We start from the raw sequence: 18,893 nt of genomic DNA, 5'->3' as shown, positions 1-18,893 counted from the left end.
TCTGTTGCATTTTTGGATAGATAAGTTTCAAGCTTCACTGTGAACACTAGAAATTGAAGAGTTTTAGTTTAGAAATAGACTATTAATGTGTTAGTTTCAGGGTCCGTTTGACAAGTAGTTATTTTTCCTCTTTGTTGAGGTCCTTAATGTATATTGAGTCTATCTTTCACAATTGTCTTTCGCTACAGGTTTCTTGGAGGCAACATGCAAATTGTAGGGAAACTATGTTGTCGTTAGTACCACTATCATCATTGTTCATTTTGAGCCTTAGGCTAGCGACAAGCCACTAAGCTTGTAGCTTTTTGTCCCCTGGGCTTACAATAACAAACTGAAAGCATTGAAGGAAATATTTTAGTTTGGTAAGTTGTAAATACAACTTAGGTGATGTGTGCTTATACGATCAATTTTGTAACTCAGATGCATTACGTGAATGATTTGTTATGATTTTAAGGTAGGTGATAAACTCTAACGAGTTTATGATCTTAATTAAACACATGAAATGAGTGAACTGAAAGCATTGAAGAAAATAGTTTAGTTTGGTAAGTTATGAATACAACTTAAGTTATGTGCATTTTATACGATAGCTTTGTATGCAACGTGCATTATGTGAATGACTTGTTATGATTTCAAGGTAATTCATAAACTCTAATGAGTTTATGAACTTAAATTCATGAAATGAATGAACCCATTCTTTTTATATGAAACAAAATCTTTTATTACAAACCAGATAGGCGGTCCAACAGATTGGAAACTCTTAATTGTGTTTATTTGTTTCTTAGCTCAACCTAAAAGGAGAGGTGTTTTTTTACAAAAAACAATGGATCAGAGTTAGATAAATTTGATACGCACAAATGAATATGAAAGTGGAGGAGTGAAGCAATTACTTGAATTTTCAAAGATGAATGATCCAAAAATTAACGAAAGATTTAATTACTTGTGTGTTAATTGTTTTAATGAGATAAAACTACTAACTTAAGTTTTTCGAGAGTATATTCTAGGTGATGAATTCCTAAAGATCCACACAAAGTAGACATGGCATGGTGAATTAATAAGCATGTCAATAACTCACCCTTAACTAGAAGCAGAAGAAGTTTATTTTGGAATGGGTGATCGATAAGAGGACATGATAGATGATGTCGAATATGATTCTTTCCAATTTGCTCATGTGTATGAAAACTTGTGTAGTGATGCAAAAAAGATTTTGTATCCAGAATGCACTAAGTACACTCGATTGTTAGTGGTATTAAAATTGTTCAATATGAAGGCAAGAAATGGGTAGACTAATAAAAGCTTTATATAATTGCTTGAGTTGTTGAGTGACATACTTCGTGAAAGTAACACATTACTAATATGCAATTATGATGCAAAGAAGATATTGTGTCACGTGGGTATGGAGCATAAAAAGAATTCATGCATGCTCAAATGATTGTGTTTTATACAAGAGCATGTTTGCCAAGTTACATCAATCTCCACAATGTGAAGTATCACAATACAAATAGAAAGAGGGTAAATTTGAATGTGATTAGTAAAGGTGTTGAGACAAGATCGTCTAGAGAAACTAGATTATCCAACAACTCGTGTTTTGAAGTTTAACAAACAAAAAACNTCGCAATATCTTACTGATAATTCTTCTAAGGATGGAAAACTTAAGCTGCCTCTGTAGAACCATCGGAGATTCAATAAACTATTAAGTTTTAAACAATTGAGCTGCGAAAATATTATCTCATTCTCATCTGTTTCCTCCCTTTCTGTAGATACGATTTCTACAATTGATTTACAGTTGTTTATCTCCATTCTTTGAAGTTGACCCAAACTTTTGGCAGTTGAGGATGTAAACATATATGACAAACTATCACAACTTTCTACCTTTAAACATATCAGATTTGAGAAAGATACTGTGCATGCTACCAAGTTTTCCAAACTGGAACAGCTGATGACCTCAAAAGTTTCTAGTTTTCTGACAAAGGCATCGGTCCACGAGTTCTCTAACCCAATGGAAACTAGCTCTTCTAGGGACTCCAACCGTAATTCTTTCAGCTGTGATAGAAGTTCACAATTATTTGGTCTTCGATCGAAGAAAATCACTTTGAATGAACTACTACACACCACAAGCTTCTTTACATTTGGCAACTGTTGTAGAAATCCATAATCCGGAAATTCATCACACTCAATATCAAAACACAGACCGAGAACTTTTAACTTGTCTAAAAGATTTCTCTGAAATTCTCCGTCCACAATCATCTTTAATTCATTTTTACCCACTGTCAGATGCTCTAAGTTGGGTATAATTAGCTGCAACGAGAAACCAATAACCATGTAAAAGCAGGTTTGTACAGTCATAAATTCAACTCTGTAAAATTGAAATTGTGAACTTTCATGCAAAAATATTAAAATGTAATGCAAATTCTAGAAGAATGTAGAAATTCTTAGGATAGAAGAACTGAAATGTAATACAAGTTTTAGAATATTATAGAAAAATCTAAGATAAGAAGAAAAATCAAGAATATTCTACATACATAAAAATCTAGGACATTTCACGTAAGTTGTGCCCAGCATATCCTAGAATAATCTATGGGTTTATAAATACCCATGTACTCTACCATTTGAATGAAGCCACCATCTACTACAACTAAATACATCTACAACACTTCTTTCAACTACTATTTTCACATTCCATTATCTCCACATTTTCTCTATATTCAATTATTTTTACATTTTCTCTATCCCATCAACTATTCCTTTCACAACCTTAAAATACTGACACAAAATACCAAACAATTAGTGGAAAACTGAAACATTTCAAGATAAAATAAAATATGTGTGAACAAGAGCATTTAAAAGAGAAAAAAAGGATGAACTAGTCAGACCAAGTATGCTCATAAAGCGGCAACCATTTTGATATTTATAATTAATTTTGAGTAGAAAAGTTTTATAAATGAGATGAATAGTGGTTTCTACAGGAAGAAAACAATGAGAAATATTTCGATGGTTGGTAGGAGATTGTTTACAAAGATTCAAGCACTTTTAATGCATTATATATATGTTATTGAAAAAAGAAGAAGCGCAAACCTCAAATGTTGGTGGTGCATCATCATGAATGCCATATATAGTATTATGCTTGAAGTTGGGCAAATCCAATAGTGTCAACGACGACACAAAGGGGAACATAATTATAGGATTTGTTCCTTCTCGATGAGCTGGATTAGCTTCTGTAACTTCACTACAAACGGTTTCCAGATTTGGCAGCTTCTGTAAAACCAATTTCTTCAGAGAAAAGGTAATTGATGTGTCTTTTGTTGTACGTTTTACATCAAATATGGTTTTCACAGAATCACAGTTTTTAATTTCCAATGTTTTCAATTTGGGTAATAAAGAAAGTAAAGAGAAAGGTAGCACAGAATATGATGAAATTTTGCATTTATTCACAATAAAGGTTTTCAAGTAAGTGAAACAAAAGTCGGGTATCTGAAGTGAGAGACACCACATCTCTTGTAGGTCTGTCCTATCTCTGAATTCAAGACTCTTTCCCCATTTCGATGATGATGCAATCTGTGGAAATCAGAACATGTAAATGAAATATGAAAATTGTTTCTACGGTCATGAAAATTTCCCCATTATAATGTTGTACAAGGATTATCAAGAATTCAGACTTTACAATGAAAATTGTTTCTACGGTCACCTTTCATATTATATATATATATATATATATATATATATACTTTCCTTTGGCAATTTAAGTATAGATGTTAATTATAAACAAAAATCTCTAAAGTTTTTCATATTATGATGTTTTTAATTTTTTTATTTCTTTTAAGTTTCGGAATGTATTTAAATAAATATTAATTTAAAAATTCAACTTTGATAATAATAAAAGCTTGATGAATGAGACTAAATTCAAATATAAGGATGTAAATTACATTTTCACTTAATTTTACTTTGATTTTACTTTTCTGCCCCTAAAAGTTAAGTTTCACATGCCCTTTAATCTATTTTCTAATGTTTTCTCTATCTATTACTAATATCCGGGAAAAAAAATAGCAACTTAAATGTACAACTTTAGAAGCGAGATATTTGAACTTAGTTTTTAACCTTTTATATTTATATCTAGTTATCTCTTAAAACAATTATTAAGTTTCTTTTTACTTTTATATAAAGTATTTATTATTATTTTTTTTTACATTACAAAAAAAATTACCGTTTCTAATATATTTCTAAATAAGATAATGACAATAATAACAAACTACTTTTGTTATTAGTGTATTATTATTATGATTATTATATTCTTTATAGTTTTTATTTTATAATTTCTAGGTTATCCTTAAAAGCCTATAACATTGATTATAGTATATTTATTTTATTTTTATCACTTTTATTTATTTATTTGGATTACGGATGATTCATTTTATCTCTATTATTACTTTAATTTAAATATCATACATATGTTTAAAAATGTGTTATTTTTACATTATCCTAAATTTGTGTATAAATATTTTAAAATATAGAGTTTAATAAGAAATATTCTTTATGAAAAATGTATAGCAATTAAAAATGAAATAAATATAAGAAAAACAATTTATTGATAAATAAAAATTATAAAAAATTAAAATTAATTAAAAACATCCTTTACTAAATTAATGTTGAAATGGCATATACAAAATATGTAATTCTGTTCTAATTATAAGTTATTTTAATTAATAAACTTACCATTTACTATGAGTACGTTAATTAAGTTAAATTTAATTTAATTTGTATGGGTTATTGGGACAATGTTTCAAACCATCAGTTTATCATAGTTTTTGTTAAATATGATTTTTAAAGTAATTTATTTTGAAATTTATTTGAACATAATTATGATTGAATAATAGATAATTTACATTTTGTTAACATATAAATGATTTTCTTTTTCAATGTATTTTTGGTGCATTTTATATAAAACTATTGGGAAATTTGTAAGATACAATATATTTTGTTTAACATGATTTAGGATAAATAAATAACTTTCCTATAATTAAAAATTATTTAATTTTTTTATTTTTATGTTGCATAACTGTCTTTATAATTTTTATTAGAGTTCTAATAAAGTAAAGTATATTTCTAAATAAAATAAAGGTGACAAATTACAAAAACATAGAAGTATCATTTATTAAAAAGCTTTTATATATATATATATATATATATATATATATATATATATATATATATACATGTGTGTGTGTGTAAATATCTGATTGGATTGTCGGTGTTAATATTTTTAAAACCATAATAATCCCTCTATAAAACAATTTAATAACATGACAATTATGAAAGCCTTATTTAGTAATTTTTTACCTTATTTGTGAAAATAAAAATCATTTAACATACTACATAGTTTGAATTTGGGAGTTAGCAGAGTTTATTTGGAAAAACTTCTCAGTAAAAATTTTAACTGGAAAAAATATTCTATTTTTTTTTTCATTACTAATAAGTTTGACAAAGAAAAAAGCCATAAAGTCAAACTCTTAAAATATCAATATTGACCAATAATCAGACATGTATTTTAAATGTTAAATTAAAAACATTAAACACGTACCTTTCTCAGATATTTCTTCCTCATAGTAAAGTTGAGATCAATTTCCACTTGAATAACCTCTTGAATTTTAACTTTGAACAACTTGCCTGCTATTATAGTACCCACACACAAAGTTATCATCTCATCGCAATATGTTACTGACAGTTCCTCCAAGGATGGAAAACCTAAACTCCCTCTGTAGAACCTTTTGAGCTTTGATAAACTATCAAGATTCAAACAACTGAGTTGCGGAAATATTATCTCATCCTCAGATTCCTCCCCATCTTCCTTACACACTATCTCTTCAATTGAATCACACTCTTCTATCTCCATTCTTTTGAGTTTACCCAAACACTTCGCTGTTGAGGATGTTAACAAATATGATAATAAGCTATGGCAATTTTCTACTTTCAAATATGTCAGATTGGAGAAAGAAACTGTGCATGCTACTAAGTTTTTTAAACTTGAACATCTAATGACTTCAAAGGTTTCTAAGTTTCTGACAAAGGAATCAGTCCAAGAGTTCTCTAGCCCAATGGAAACCAGCTCTCCAAGGGACTCCAACTGTAATACTTTCAGCTGCTGTAACACATTATCAGGACTTTCACGACAGAACATCTTCTTGAAGGAGCCATCACACACCACAAGTTTCTCTATATTAGGAACCTGTTCTAGAATTTTATATCGAAATACATCCGAACCCAAGCAGAGAGTAAGTGCTTTTATGTTGTGTAGGATGTTTCTCTTAAATTCTCCTTGCAAAATCATATCTACTCCACTTTCCCCCAATGACAAACACTTGAATAACTGAGAAAAAGCACATGAAAAAGGATGTTATTTTTTGATAACTAGAGATCCATCTCTTTTGTATACAATGACATAAATATGACAGATTCCTAATAATTTATAGTTGGTGACAAATTAGCCACGTGATGGCATTGTACGTGAAATTTTCATATTTTAATTTTCGCAATATTTCGTACAACTCATGAAACAATGACAAACAATTATAGGAGGTTTCTCTTAAATTCTCTTTGCAAAATCATATCTACTCCATTTCCCCCCAATGACAAACACATGAATAACTGAGAAAAATGTGAAGGAGAGAAGTTCCACATCTAATAAAACATTGTAAGGGACTTCCTCCTTTGGTTATAAAAGAGAGGTTAAGGTTCCCCATTTCTCATCCCATTCTCTTCTCTTCCTTCTTTAGTTCTCTTGCTTTTAAGCAATTGAGGAATTCTTAAGAGTGTTGTAATTTCTCCTCATAGTATAAAATTTTCAGTTATTTGTCTAGTCTAAATTTTCTCTATCTTTATTCTTTGTTGTGTGTGCCTAGAGATCCATCTCTTTTGTATACATTGACATAAATAGCCTTTCATGATGCGAGATTCGTAATAAGTTATAGTTTTCACAGTAATTCGTACTACGGAACAATGACAAACCATTAAAGAAACTGATGATTCCATATTTAATTTTTAGTTGAAGGGGAAGTGATAAAATAGTCGTACATACCTTTTCAGTTCCGACTTGATTCATGGTATGTGATTCTAGATCTGTAAAAATTTCACAATACAGTGAGTTGTAGTAAAAATACTTGAAGCTGGACAAACCCTGAAGTTCCAATGATCTCACAAAGGGACATGTAAGCTCTAGCTTTGTTCTTGGATCTATATTATCCTCTGCAAAAATAGTCATCAATCTTTTACAGTCTTTCACTTCTAGATGTTCAAGTTTCACAAGATATTTGTCTTTTGATGGTGGAAACACACTTGCAAGGACTTCACATTCCTTACCACAAACTTTTTGTAAATGGTGCATGCTTAGAATTACTTGAGGATCTTCATTCCAAACATTCTTTAGTTTTGACAGGTTGATTAAAGTCAATTTCTTCAAGGAAAAAGGAAGGGTTGGTCCCACAGAGGTCACTTCTCTGTCTTGTGTTGTATATTTGACATCAAAGATGATTTTGACAGAATCACAGTTTCTAACTTCCAACTTCTTCAAATTAGTTAAGAAATGAAGTAAATTGAACGGTAGGAGTACATCTGCTAAAAGCTGGCAATCATCCAGAGTTAGAGATTCTAAGAGACCGAAGTTGGAGTTTGGAATGCACCTTGAGCCAAGACATAACTCTTGTATATCTCTCTCACTCAAATTTGATATAATCTCCTACAAAAGAAATTAGATTTAGATTTTCATTTTCATCACATCCAAATTTGATTGTATTGTAAAATTTTGGAAATATATCTTTCATGATTATGAAAATGTTGATGAAATACATGCAAATAGGAAAAATACTAGCAAATCATAATAATAAAATAAAAATGAGGACTTACAAAATTAAGATTATAGAAAGTAACAGAATAGAACGAAGAAAAGGATTTTTTATTAATTAACAAGTAACCTTACAATGAAAAGAAATTGAAGGAATAATTTCATTTATAGGTTTGATGATAAGATTCGCATTAGAGAACTAAAGATCACTACAGTAGCAGCTCAGGCACCCGCACCTACCTCCGCCACTGGAGCTGAAAGCCTTCGAAGAAACCAAAGGCGGTGTTAAGGGTGGGCATCACCAAAATCCCTCTTATTTTTGTCATGCCGCCGGAAGACATCGCCGTCTCTGGCGATCGGAGCCATACCCAGTTCGAGATCCCCGTCATTGACCTCAAAGATGTCGCCGGTGAAGGGTGAGTACTACACCAGGGAGAAGCAGAAAAAGGTGAAATATTGGACTTTGAGAGAAAGAAAGACGAAAGGTTCTTTGAGAGAAAGAAAGACGAAAGGTTTTGAGAGAAAGGTTTTGAGAGAGAAAGACAAAAAGTTTTGGAATGTTGGGAAAGGAAAAGTCTGAGTATTGAAAGTTGTATAGGCATCGGTTACATAAAACTGAGGCATAAATGGTATACAATTTCGATTAATATGCAACCCGGTGCAATAACTCTCTTCGAAAAATTAAATATTATTTTTTTAACTGGTCAGCATAATTTTCTGCCTCGGTTTTTTAGTTAACCGAGACCGTATATCCTTTTAGACACCAGATTTTAGAAGAACCGAGGTGTATAGTGCTTTTATAATTACATTTCTGTCACCGCATTTTTATACGTCTTGGGTTTTCAGAACCGAGACATAATAGGTGATTTAAAAACTCTATTTTTTACTAGTGGATGTTTAAAATGGGGGATGTAGGAACGTTTCAAATATTTAAATAAGTTTCTCAATTAGGTTGTGAAATTATCTTAAAATCTTCGAACTTAAGTAAGTTTCCAAGCTTAACTTAAAGTTTTAGGATACAAAACTCATAAAATATAAGGGTTATGGAAACTTCTTGTTTTAGTAATGAAGTATAAAGATCTTTAGCTGAAGTATTCCATGCTTAAGTCCTTGTATTAGTGATGAAGTACAAAGATCTTTAGGTAGAATATTCCATGTGTAAGTCCTCTCCATGATGGATGGAGAGGCAATTATTTATATTCATTTAAATATAACTACGGGTCTTCCTCCTATTTTTCCACTCCTAATTACATCGTGATTGTTTCTTTCCCAAAGTGATGGTGTGAATGAGGTATAGTTAACGGTCTAGGTTAATATATATAGCTTATATTAATTATCATGATTTGTTACTAAAGAGGGTATAATTATCTAGACAATATTATCCGTGATGGTAGTATTTGGATAACAATTCAAATTCATCCTTGTCTTGGGCGTATGGTAGTGGACTAAAGTGATAAAAAACTGACCTAACACAACTCCCTAATCTTAGCCTCAAGATTTATTTTAGCTTATTTCACATTGTTACTCCCTTTCTTACTTTCTTCTCCATAGATTACCGCACTCTATATCCTTGGGTGAAACTAGATGTAGTTAGAGAAACTTGTATTTGTACATCCACCAAAAACCTCTAAACCCTTTTGTCATGCCTAGACATTAAGCTATTATGGGTTTGAAAACTATATTATTGTTGACCCTTGTCTTATTGAAGAATCAATCTCTATGGACTATAAAGATGACTCTCCCTTCGACTATATTTATGATACAATTTTTTCAAGCTCGGGTTGTGTCTTCCATTAGAAACTTTTAAGAAATAAATGATGAATGTTGTCCCTGTAACGTGTGAGAAGAACGCTGACACTGAATGGGCAGAAGAAATAAGGGGAAAGGATGAGTTAGTTGGAGACTCAGGACACCTGGCACCTACTGCAGGAAATAATGGCAGACCACAGCACGTGAGGGAGAGAAAAGTGAGCACACGGTTGAAGGATTTTCAATGGGGAAATAAGGGATACAAAAGGGGAATGTAGTGGGCCTCTGAGAGGAGAGGCAAATGATTGAATTCTCTTTTTCTTTCTCTGGATGTAATTTCTTCTTTTGCTGAATACTTGACAGAGAGCACGTTGTACTCTGTATTTCCTTTCAATTAGTCGGTGGGTTTTGATTCTTTCGATTTCGGTGCTCATTTTCTGTGCGTTACTGTTGCATTGATTTCCTTTATCTTACATTGGTACTTTCATTCCACATGGCCGACACATCCTCTTCAAATGATCTCAAGCAAATATTGGACCTCATGCAGAAACGTGAAAGGAGCATGCTGTAGAGATGGCAGACCTCTCCATTGAAGATTTGAAGGAGAACATGTCCCATAGTGGTACGAACTCTCGACATACCCACGGCCCATTTCAGGTGAGAAATGTCAAGATTGATTTTCCCCGTTTCGATGGCTCGGACGTTTTACAATGGATTTTCAAAGCGGAGCAGTTCTTCTAGTATTATTCTACTCCTGATGACCGCAGTTTAACCATAGCATCCATTCATTTCGAAAAAGAGGTGTTTCCTTGGTACCAAATGATGTAACGCAATAACCCCATTGTGTCCTGGAATACCTTAGTTCGATCTTTAGAGCTTGAATTTGGTCTTTCCCCCTTTGAATCACCTAGATCCACCTTATTTAAACTCACACAAACTGCATCTGTAAATGACTACTATGTGCAGTTTACAGCTCTAGCTAACCGTATTTATGGTGTAAGCAATGAGACCCTTCTTGATTGTTTCATTAGTGGGTTGAAACCAGACATCCGTAGAGAAGTCATAGCTCAAGCCCCAAACACAATCCTCAAAGCCATTTCATTAGCCCGATTTGAAGAGAAATACACCTTCAAACCTAGACAATACCCCATCAACACTTCCAGACACTCCAACCAAACCACACCACCTTCCAATAACCAATCCTACACCAATCCACCACAACAACCACTTCTCCCTACCCTAAACCAACGCCTGTCTTCCCAAACCATTAGAACCCATAATGTCAAAAGACTTTCACCTGCTGAAATGCAGTCCCGTAGAGAAAAAGGCTTATGTTACATATGTGATGAACGGTTCACAGCCACTCACCGCTTTCCTAATCGTCAATATTCCTTTTATCCAAGGTACATATGAAGAGGAGGACAATACAGCCGCAAAGATTCCTGCAAAGCTTCCAGTATATTTGTTAATAGTTTCTGGTGTTAATCTGAATTTAGGTGTTGCATGGCTAGCCACTATTGGACCACACATTGTTGATTACAACACCCTATCCTTATTATTGACTACAAGAGAGAAGGTGAAAAGAATGGGGTATTACCTAAGGTAGGTGGAAAAATAAGAAAAATAGATAATATTATTTAATGAGAAAATTAAAAGTAATTAATAATATGTAATATCTGCATAGTCTCTCACATTCCAATTTTTTTTTTTCAAATTTCCAACAACATCTGTTCTCTAATTTCCTAATAAGAGTGTTCGTACACATTTTGAAATCGAAATGCATCCAATCCTTTGTTGTAGTTGCATAAAAAATCATATCATGTTTTAGGATTCTTTCTCTTATCCTTTCCATCCTTCTTTTTAAGGGATTATATCTAATTTAACGTGTTATTTTTCTGATTTTGGGATCTCGTTTCAACAACAAATCCTAAGGATTTATTCCTTCGCTTAACCATTCCTTAATCACTACCACCACGACTGACGAAAAAGAAAAGGGATACGAAGGGGGAGCAGAAGCAAGAGACAAGTTTCTAACGAGAGCAACAACAACAAAAATGTTGGTTCTCCAAGCTTCTCGATCCTGCTCAAGTTAATCATTCATAGCGCTCACTCTCTCCTCTCCTCCCATTTTCATGTATGCCTTCCTCCTCCTCCAAGTTCCCACCATTTATTAATTTATTGATTGTTAAAGTCAATTGGAATATTGACATTATGTTAATTACCTGTGATTTTTTTCATTTTCGTGGTGGTGATCCATTTCGTGATTGAATTATGATATTTTTGTAGTGCTTTTCATTTCGATTGTTGAGAGATGATGTTTGTGCAATTGGAGTTGGAGTCAATGTTGTAGTCGAATTGTCTAACAAATAAAATATAATTTTAGTTACTACTTTCATTTAAATATAAATATTTGAAATTGTTCATTTCTTGAAAAGCAAGAAAATACTATAATGGGATTGAACAGTGTTTTAAATCTTTTGTAAAACAATGCTTAATAATTGTTTTATGAGTTAGACGATTTGATATAGTTGTTAGACATATGTGTTTTTAATAAAGCATTTTAGAAACACATTTTAAAACATTTTAAACAATGGAAGCAATAAAACGTATTTTTATATTAGTTCACTCAACCAGAACTACATACAATCTTCCTTATAACTTTTTAAGGAGTTTCACTGATCTTTTTCAAATATTACAAACGAGTACAATCCACTCGTGATATATACCGAGTATTAGGAAAGAAAATGACAAACTCATTTTAAAAAATGAAAATACTAAACGCTTAGAAAAACTTAAGGAAGAAAATAATACTTTGCTCAAAGTGTTGAACAGAACTTATGAAGGCAATAAGCGTTTAGGTCTTTTAATAACAATGCAAATGGTCAACACCTATTGCTAGAGTTGCCAACTGTGATAACCTTAACTTCACATCTTGCAATTAGAGATGTGGTGTCATTTGAGGATGCTCTAAGCCAAGTCACTATATGCAACTATTTGTATCTACAATAATAGCTAACTTACATGCTATAGTAGCTCAAAACATCTATCCTGACTATTCAAGGCTTGTAGTCAATATTGAAGAACTATCTGAAGAAGAACAAGATGTCTAAGATATAATTGAGATACCATTCAATCCTCCATCAACCACTACCTCTCCATCTCAACAAACACCAAGCCAAATTGTAGAAGACCATGGCCCTACCTACCAAACCCTGACCTACCTACTGACCTAGCTTCTACAGCCCTATTGTAACATGTGTATGAACTCGTGGCATAACACTTTGCAAACACTATTGCAAAACTTAGTGCAATCAAGGTGAAAAGAAAGGTGAACATATATTTTTTCATGGAAGTGACCAACAACTTAAACACCCTATCCCATAGACTTTTTCTTCTACCTGGTCTAACTACAAAACCATCACCACAACCACCTTCAACCCAACAACTTCTACCTCCTTTATACATTATCTTTGTATAAGATGCTTTAATCCATTCATCACTCTATCATATATGCTCTTATCATTAAATTAATGCTTGCAATGATATGCTTAAACGTCTGTTCTGATTGTATGATGCATTGCATATGTCTAAATGATTCTGACTTATAGAAGTCATAGATCACTCATAGCATACTTGGTAATATTCCTCTAATCAACATCTTTGCACTAGTACAATAACAAGAAAATATATCGGTTGTTATTGCTCATAGACACCGGTTTTGCAACCGAGATATATACAGCCGAGGTAAAAAAAATAGGCTTTATGCCTCGGTCACGAACCAGAATAAAATAAGACAGATTTATGGCTCGGTTTTTAAACAACCGAGGCAGTAACGTGTTCTTTCAGATTTTACAATTCGCCACCGTCAATCACTGATATTCAATCACTGAGCATGAGATTCAATCACCGAGCATGAATCTGAATGTAGTGGTTCCAAATGCACACAAGAAAACCCAAAAAATTATCAGCAGGAAGACAAGACCTCGCCACCGTCACCACCCTCGACAAGACCTCACTCCTCCGTCCTCGGGTGGTTCAAGCCTTTACTCGCCGCCGATCCGCACCGGGATCCAGTGGTTCAAGCACCGTTCATCGATCTGCACCGGGGTCTAGTGGTTCAACCCCTCTACTCGCCGCCGATTCGCATCGGGGTCCAGTGGTTTAAGCCCCGTTCTCGATCCGCACCGGGGTTCAGTGGTTCAAGCCCTGATTTCCGCGGCCACTACGGTGCTTTCACTCCACCTCGAGCCTCCTCGCACTCGACTGTGGGCTTCGTCGCTCCCCAATGGATGAAGCTGGTGACGAGAGGCTCGCCCGGATGAACCACGCCGCCAATAACCAGAGGGAGCTCGACGGATCTGGATGCAGCGAGGAGGAAGCAGCAGCTTGGATGCAGCGAGAGAGAAGAAAAGTCGAGAACTTTTTTGGATCTGGATGCAGCGAGAGAGAAGATGCAACGGAGAGAAGAAAGTGGAGACTTTAACCGTGCAGCAGAGGGAAGAAAGTGGAGACCTTTAACCGTGCAACAAAGAGAAGAAAGTCGAGACCTTTAATCTTTTTTGGAGCTTGGATGCAGTAGAGAGAAGAAAATTAGTACGCAGGTAACTGAAATTGACTATAAGGCACCGGTTGCTGGCCACCCGAGGCAGTAAAGCCTTCTAACTGACTATATGGCACCGGTTGCTGGCCACCCGAGGCAGTAAAGCCTTCTAATTGACTATATGGCACTGGTTGCTGGCCACCCGAGGCAGTAAAACCTTCTAAAAAAGCTGTCACTCTGAATTGCAATGTACGAAGCAAGAGTATACGCTTCGGTTCTTGTGTGACCCGAGGCAGTATCACCCTTCCACCACGGGTTACAATTTAACAGATGCGTATAATTTTTTAAGCTTCGGTTTTAACATAACCGAAGCATATACGGCGCTTTCGTAACTGCTTTTTTTACTAGTGTTGGTCTAATAATTATGTTATGCCTTTACTAAGTTAATTTGATAACCACCTTGATAATTTTTGTTCTGAACCCTTTCTGATCATTATCCAATAAGAGGGAGAATTTTAATATGCTAAATGCCGTAAAAAATCATATGATAAAGGGAAGAATATACTAAGGGGGAGAAAACTATTAAAGGGGATAATATGCTAAACACTAGAGAAATATAAAATCTAAACAGAGAAAGTCATATACTAAACCACTACAAGAAAAAGTTGAATTACATACAACCAAAATTCGTATATAAGACCCAAAATCCGTATATAACAGTTGGTTACATACGACTTATATACGGACAAAAATCCGTATATAAAATCATCATAGCTAAATTATATACAGATTTATCCGTATATAAATTATATACGGATAAATCCGTATATAATTTATACCCGTATATAATTTATATACGGATAAATCCGTATATAATATCTGTATATAATATATCAAAAAAATATTTTTTTTACATACAGATAAATCCGTATGTAACATACAATAGAGAAAAAAAAAATTATTTGTAAAAATAAAAAGCTTTAAAACAAAGAAACTTACAATATAAATGGGTGATAATATAGTGATTAAAAAGTCTTGGTAAAAGTAAAAATTATAATTTAGTTGTTAGATATGTAAAAAATATCTCAATCATATTTTGTATAATTTAAGGACAAATTGATCTTCTTTGACATTACAACATAATTATTATTTTTTTACATATTAAATAACTAAATCAAGATGTACCAAGATGATTTGCCTTTATCATAAAACTACTACAAAATCATAAAATGAAGTGCAAGTGATGGCAAACTTGTATAAACTGACATAACATGGATGACATGTTAGCATAATCATTTATTCATTACATGGATATCTCAAACCACTTTCATCTTCAGGAGTGAACAATTACACTCAAAATTTATGAACAAAAAAGAATGAGAACATTACATTTTTGTAACTAATTTATCTATACAAATATTCACAAACAGAATTGGAGTACTTGGCAACGGATGAAGCTGATACTCAGACTTCGTCAAAGTCACTGTTTTGGAATGTATTTCCTTCCACCTCATTGTCAAGTTTCTGCAACACAGTGAATTTTGTCATTGAAGACAATAATCCAAGTTAATGTATAAGTATGTCAAACCTATGCAAAAGAAACAAAAGCAACAAATCATATACCATAAAAAACCAATTCTTCCTTAACTTGTTCTTTTATCAGGAAAAAAAAAATTCTAATGTAGTATTCATTCCATCATAGAAACAGTAATATAAGCAGCGGCAACAACAAGCATGTTTAGATACTATGGAAGGATTGAGGAACAAAAATACTAGAGGAAATTAGCTTGATTGGAGAAGCTTCTTTTAAAAATGAAGAAGTGGTAAAAGGAATACAAGAAGCAGCACCGTACACTGCACTCATTTGCTTAGGAGGAGGTGGTTTTATTTTTGAGAAAGAAAGTGATTCATTGCTGGAAGAAAAAGATAACGGTCCACAATTGAGAATAAAAAAAGGGAATGAAAATGCTTCATGGGCTACACGTGAAAGAAATAGCAAGTCATTCAGTCCTTTCTCTTAAAGCACAATTATTGGTTTGCAATCCAATACACCACACGTCCTGCACACAAAGACGTTAAAGCACATCCAGCTGCTTGGTCCAAGTGGAGCCTTGAAGTCCAGCTGCCACTGGTTGACGGAGGAAGGTGGATGAAGAAGCTACATCACGTCCAAGGCAGCACACGTTAGCTGGGAGCTAAAGACAGCAGCTGCATATGATCCAACAGCAAGGCATGGACATCCAGAAAAGAGCCCACGGCTGCCACATGGTGAAGGAGTGCTGCTGGCTGGAAGGATGGAAAAACACACGGTACTTGAGCAAAGCATCACGTGCAGCAACAACAGCAAACCTTCAAGCTATAGTTCACAGTCCAGCAGTGTGGTGTCATGGAAGCAGTCCAGCATTCCAGTAGAAGCATCCAGCAGCCACCGAGAGCACATAGTTGGATGGAAGAAGCGGTCCAACAGTGATGCAAGTCCAGCAAGCAACATCTTCACGCTCACAGCAAGGTGCTCCACGGCCTTGATTGAAGGGGTTGCTACGGATGTGTGAAGGGAGATGAGGAGGCTACGGTTGGTGTCTTAGAATGGAGAAGAGTTAAATTCTTGTTGGAGCAGCTGGAAGAAGAACACCACGGTCCAGCTTGAATGAAGATAGCAACAGCATCACCAACACCAGCAGCAACAACACTTTGGAAGAAGAACACCACGGTCCAGCTGGGAAGAGAGGTGAAGATCACAGATTGGTCCAGCAGGTGAAAAGGAAGGCAAACATCCAGCTGAGGAAGGAGCACACGTTACGGAGCTGTGGGAATGGTGCACGGTTGAGCTGGGAGATTCATTGGTTGGAAGAAAAGCACATACGGCTGTTTCTGGAAGCAAAGGCAGCAGCTTGGTTGAGCACTTCACGGTGATTGCTAGAATAGAAGAAGACGGCTAATGTGGAGAGAAAGAAAGAAGCATGTTGCTGAAAAATACAGCAGAGGGCTGTAACAGCTAAGAGGAGAGCACGGAAATGGAAAGTGCAGCCACCCACGTTGGAGTCTTCACGGTCCAGCAAAGTGAAGCAGTAGCACACGGTGGCTACTGGAACCATGAAGAGACACACGGCCATGGCAGCAAAGATCGAGCACGTCCAGCTGAGATAAAAGAAGAAGACAAGAAATGGAGGGCCCCACCTTAATTTGTTTTGGCACGGCTAGGAGCATTTGACGAAGGAATTCAGGAAGGCAGGGACGGCTAATGGGAAACTAAAAAACGGGAAACCGGGCTGGAATACTGGCTGAGATGAAGGAGGAGAAACGCGAGTTGGTTCTGAAGATTGGAAATAAAATGGAGAAGCAGCAGTCTAGTCTAAGTAATAAATAATCATTTAATTTGGATAGAATGTTCTAAATATATTTATCTAGAGTTTGATAAACAAGCTCTTAATGGTAATCATTAGGTGTAGCAATAATCGTGATAAGAAATGAAATTTACAAAAGCAACACTTTATTTCATATTATATGATGCAAATATCTGATAAGCTTTCAGCGCTACCTTTCATTAGTGATGATAGTTGATAAATTACATCAAAAGAAACAAAAACTTTGAATCGACAATACCTTGTAGCTGTGATACGAGTCAACTGCAACATCCTCATTGCTTCTGTCTTCTACCTTTTTTGCATGTTAATTACTATATATCAATAATTATATAAATTTTGGAAAAGATCTTCAGTATAACCATAAGAGAAAATCAGAATCATATATATTTACCTGGATATTTGTGAGTGAAGGTATCCCAAATACTCGGTCCTCTACCACCCTCGTTGGCTGCACCTTCATACTGCATACATACATAATCAAGCAGAGCAGTCAAGCAGAGTAGTCAAACAGAGTAGGATGTTGTTTGGTTCTGATTTGTGATGGAGAACCCTAGAAAAAGAGGGTCTTTTTTTTAAGTTTTTAAAATTGGGTCATTATAAACCCTACCCCGAAAGGCCAACTACATGTGTTGGCCTCCGATCTAGACAACAAAGCTCAAGCCCGCATAAATGCTTTCACGTGAGTGAACAAAAGAAAGAAAAGAAGAGAGGAATTAGGGTTTTCGGGTTTTATGAATTTAGGGATTTAATGATGAACGAAGAACATGACTTACCACATCAATGAACAATGAACGAACTCTGTGTGTCAAGAAGTAGGAAGAACGATCTTCATCAGCGAGAGCCCAAGCGATGAACACTGTGAGTGAACACGAACCAGCGGCAGTGAATGACAGACTGAGTTGAGAGTGAACGAGAATGGAGGCAACGGGAGGGGCTGAACTGAGAGTGAGCAAGAGGGAGTCAGACTTGGGCTTTGTATATCAGTGAGTGAGCTCGGAAGGCTTCGTATATCTCTAGAGAAGGTGCGACAATGACTGGTCTAGGGGAGCACTGATGCGTCAAGAAAGGAGAAGAAACCTAGGGTTCGTACTTTGAGAGAACTTAGAATAGTGACTAAGATTATTGATTAATTTTGAATGGAATTTGTAAAATTTTTAGATTTTATAAATTGAGGGAAAAGGGTGACCGTAAGAGAGGGAAAAAATGCAAAATTTTTAGATTTTGGAAAGTAGTGGGAAAAGGGTGACCGTAAAAGAGGGAAAAGAATTTTTAGATTTTATCTTTAATAATTATTATTTTTAATTACATACAGATTATACACCATTATATACGGATGTTGGTTTTCACAAATTTTTCCATTCTAACATGCTAAACTTTATATATGAATTTTATATACAGAAAAAATCCGTACATA

The 18,893-nt window shown here is 34.5% G+C and overlaps 1 protein-coding gene and 1 long non-coding RNA gene across 2 annotated transcripts; both read right to left on the bottom strand.

Moving 5' to 3' along the window:
* Positions 1 to 1,563: 1,563 nt before the first annotated feature.
* Positions 1,564 to 8,214, bottom strand: LOC148190873 (uncharacterized). Its single transcript, XM_088101197.1, has 5 exons — positions 8,066 to 8,214; positions 7,064 to 7,664; positions 5,570 to 6,355; positions 3,070 to 3,549; positions 1,564 to 2,292 (listed from the first exon to the last, which is right to left on the bottom strand). Exons 1-5 carry the CDS (start codon positions 8,212 to 8,214, stop codon positions 1,564 to 1,566), a joined length of 2,745 nt encoding a protein of 914 aa, XP_087957323.1.
* A 9,500-nt stretch (positions 8,215 to 17,714) lies between these two features.
* Positions 17,715 to 18,668, bottom strand: LOC148190872 (uncharacterized). Its single transcript, XR_015782864.1, has 3 exons — positions 18,253 to 18,668; positions 17,871 to 17,940; positions 17,715 to 17,771 (listed from the first exon to the last, which is right to left on the bottom strand). It is a non-coding gene; the product is annotated as an uncharacterized LOC148190872 (long non-coding RNA).
* Positions 18,669 to 18,893: the final 225 nt, after the last annotated feature.

This window comes from Vigna umbellata, chromosome 11 (genome assembly GCF_029865625.1).
Source record: "Vigna umbellata cultivar VRB3 chromosome 11, Vumbellata_1.0, whole genome shotgun sequence".
Classification (NCBI taxonomy): domain Eukaryota; kingdom Viridiplantae; phylum Streptophyta; class Magnoliopsida; order Fabales; family Fabaceae; genus Vigna; species Vigna umbellata.
The sequence above is the reverse complement of the archived record's forward strand: the minus strand, read 5'-3'. Positions and strand labels throughout refer to the sequence as shown.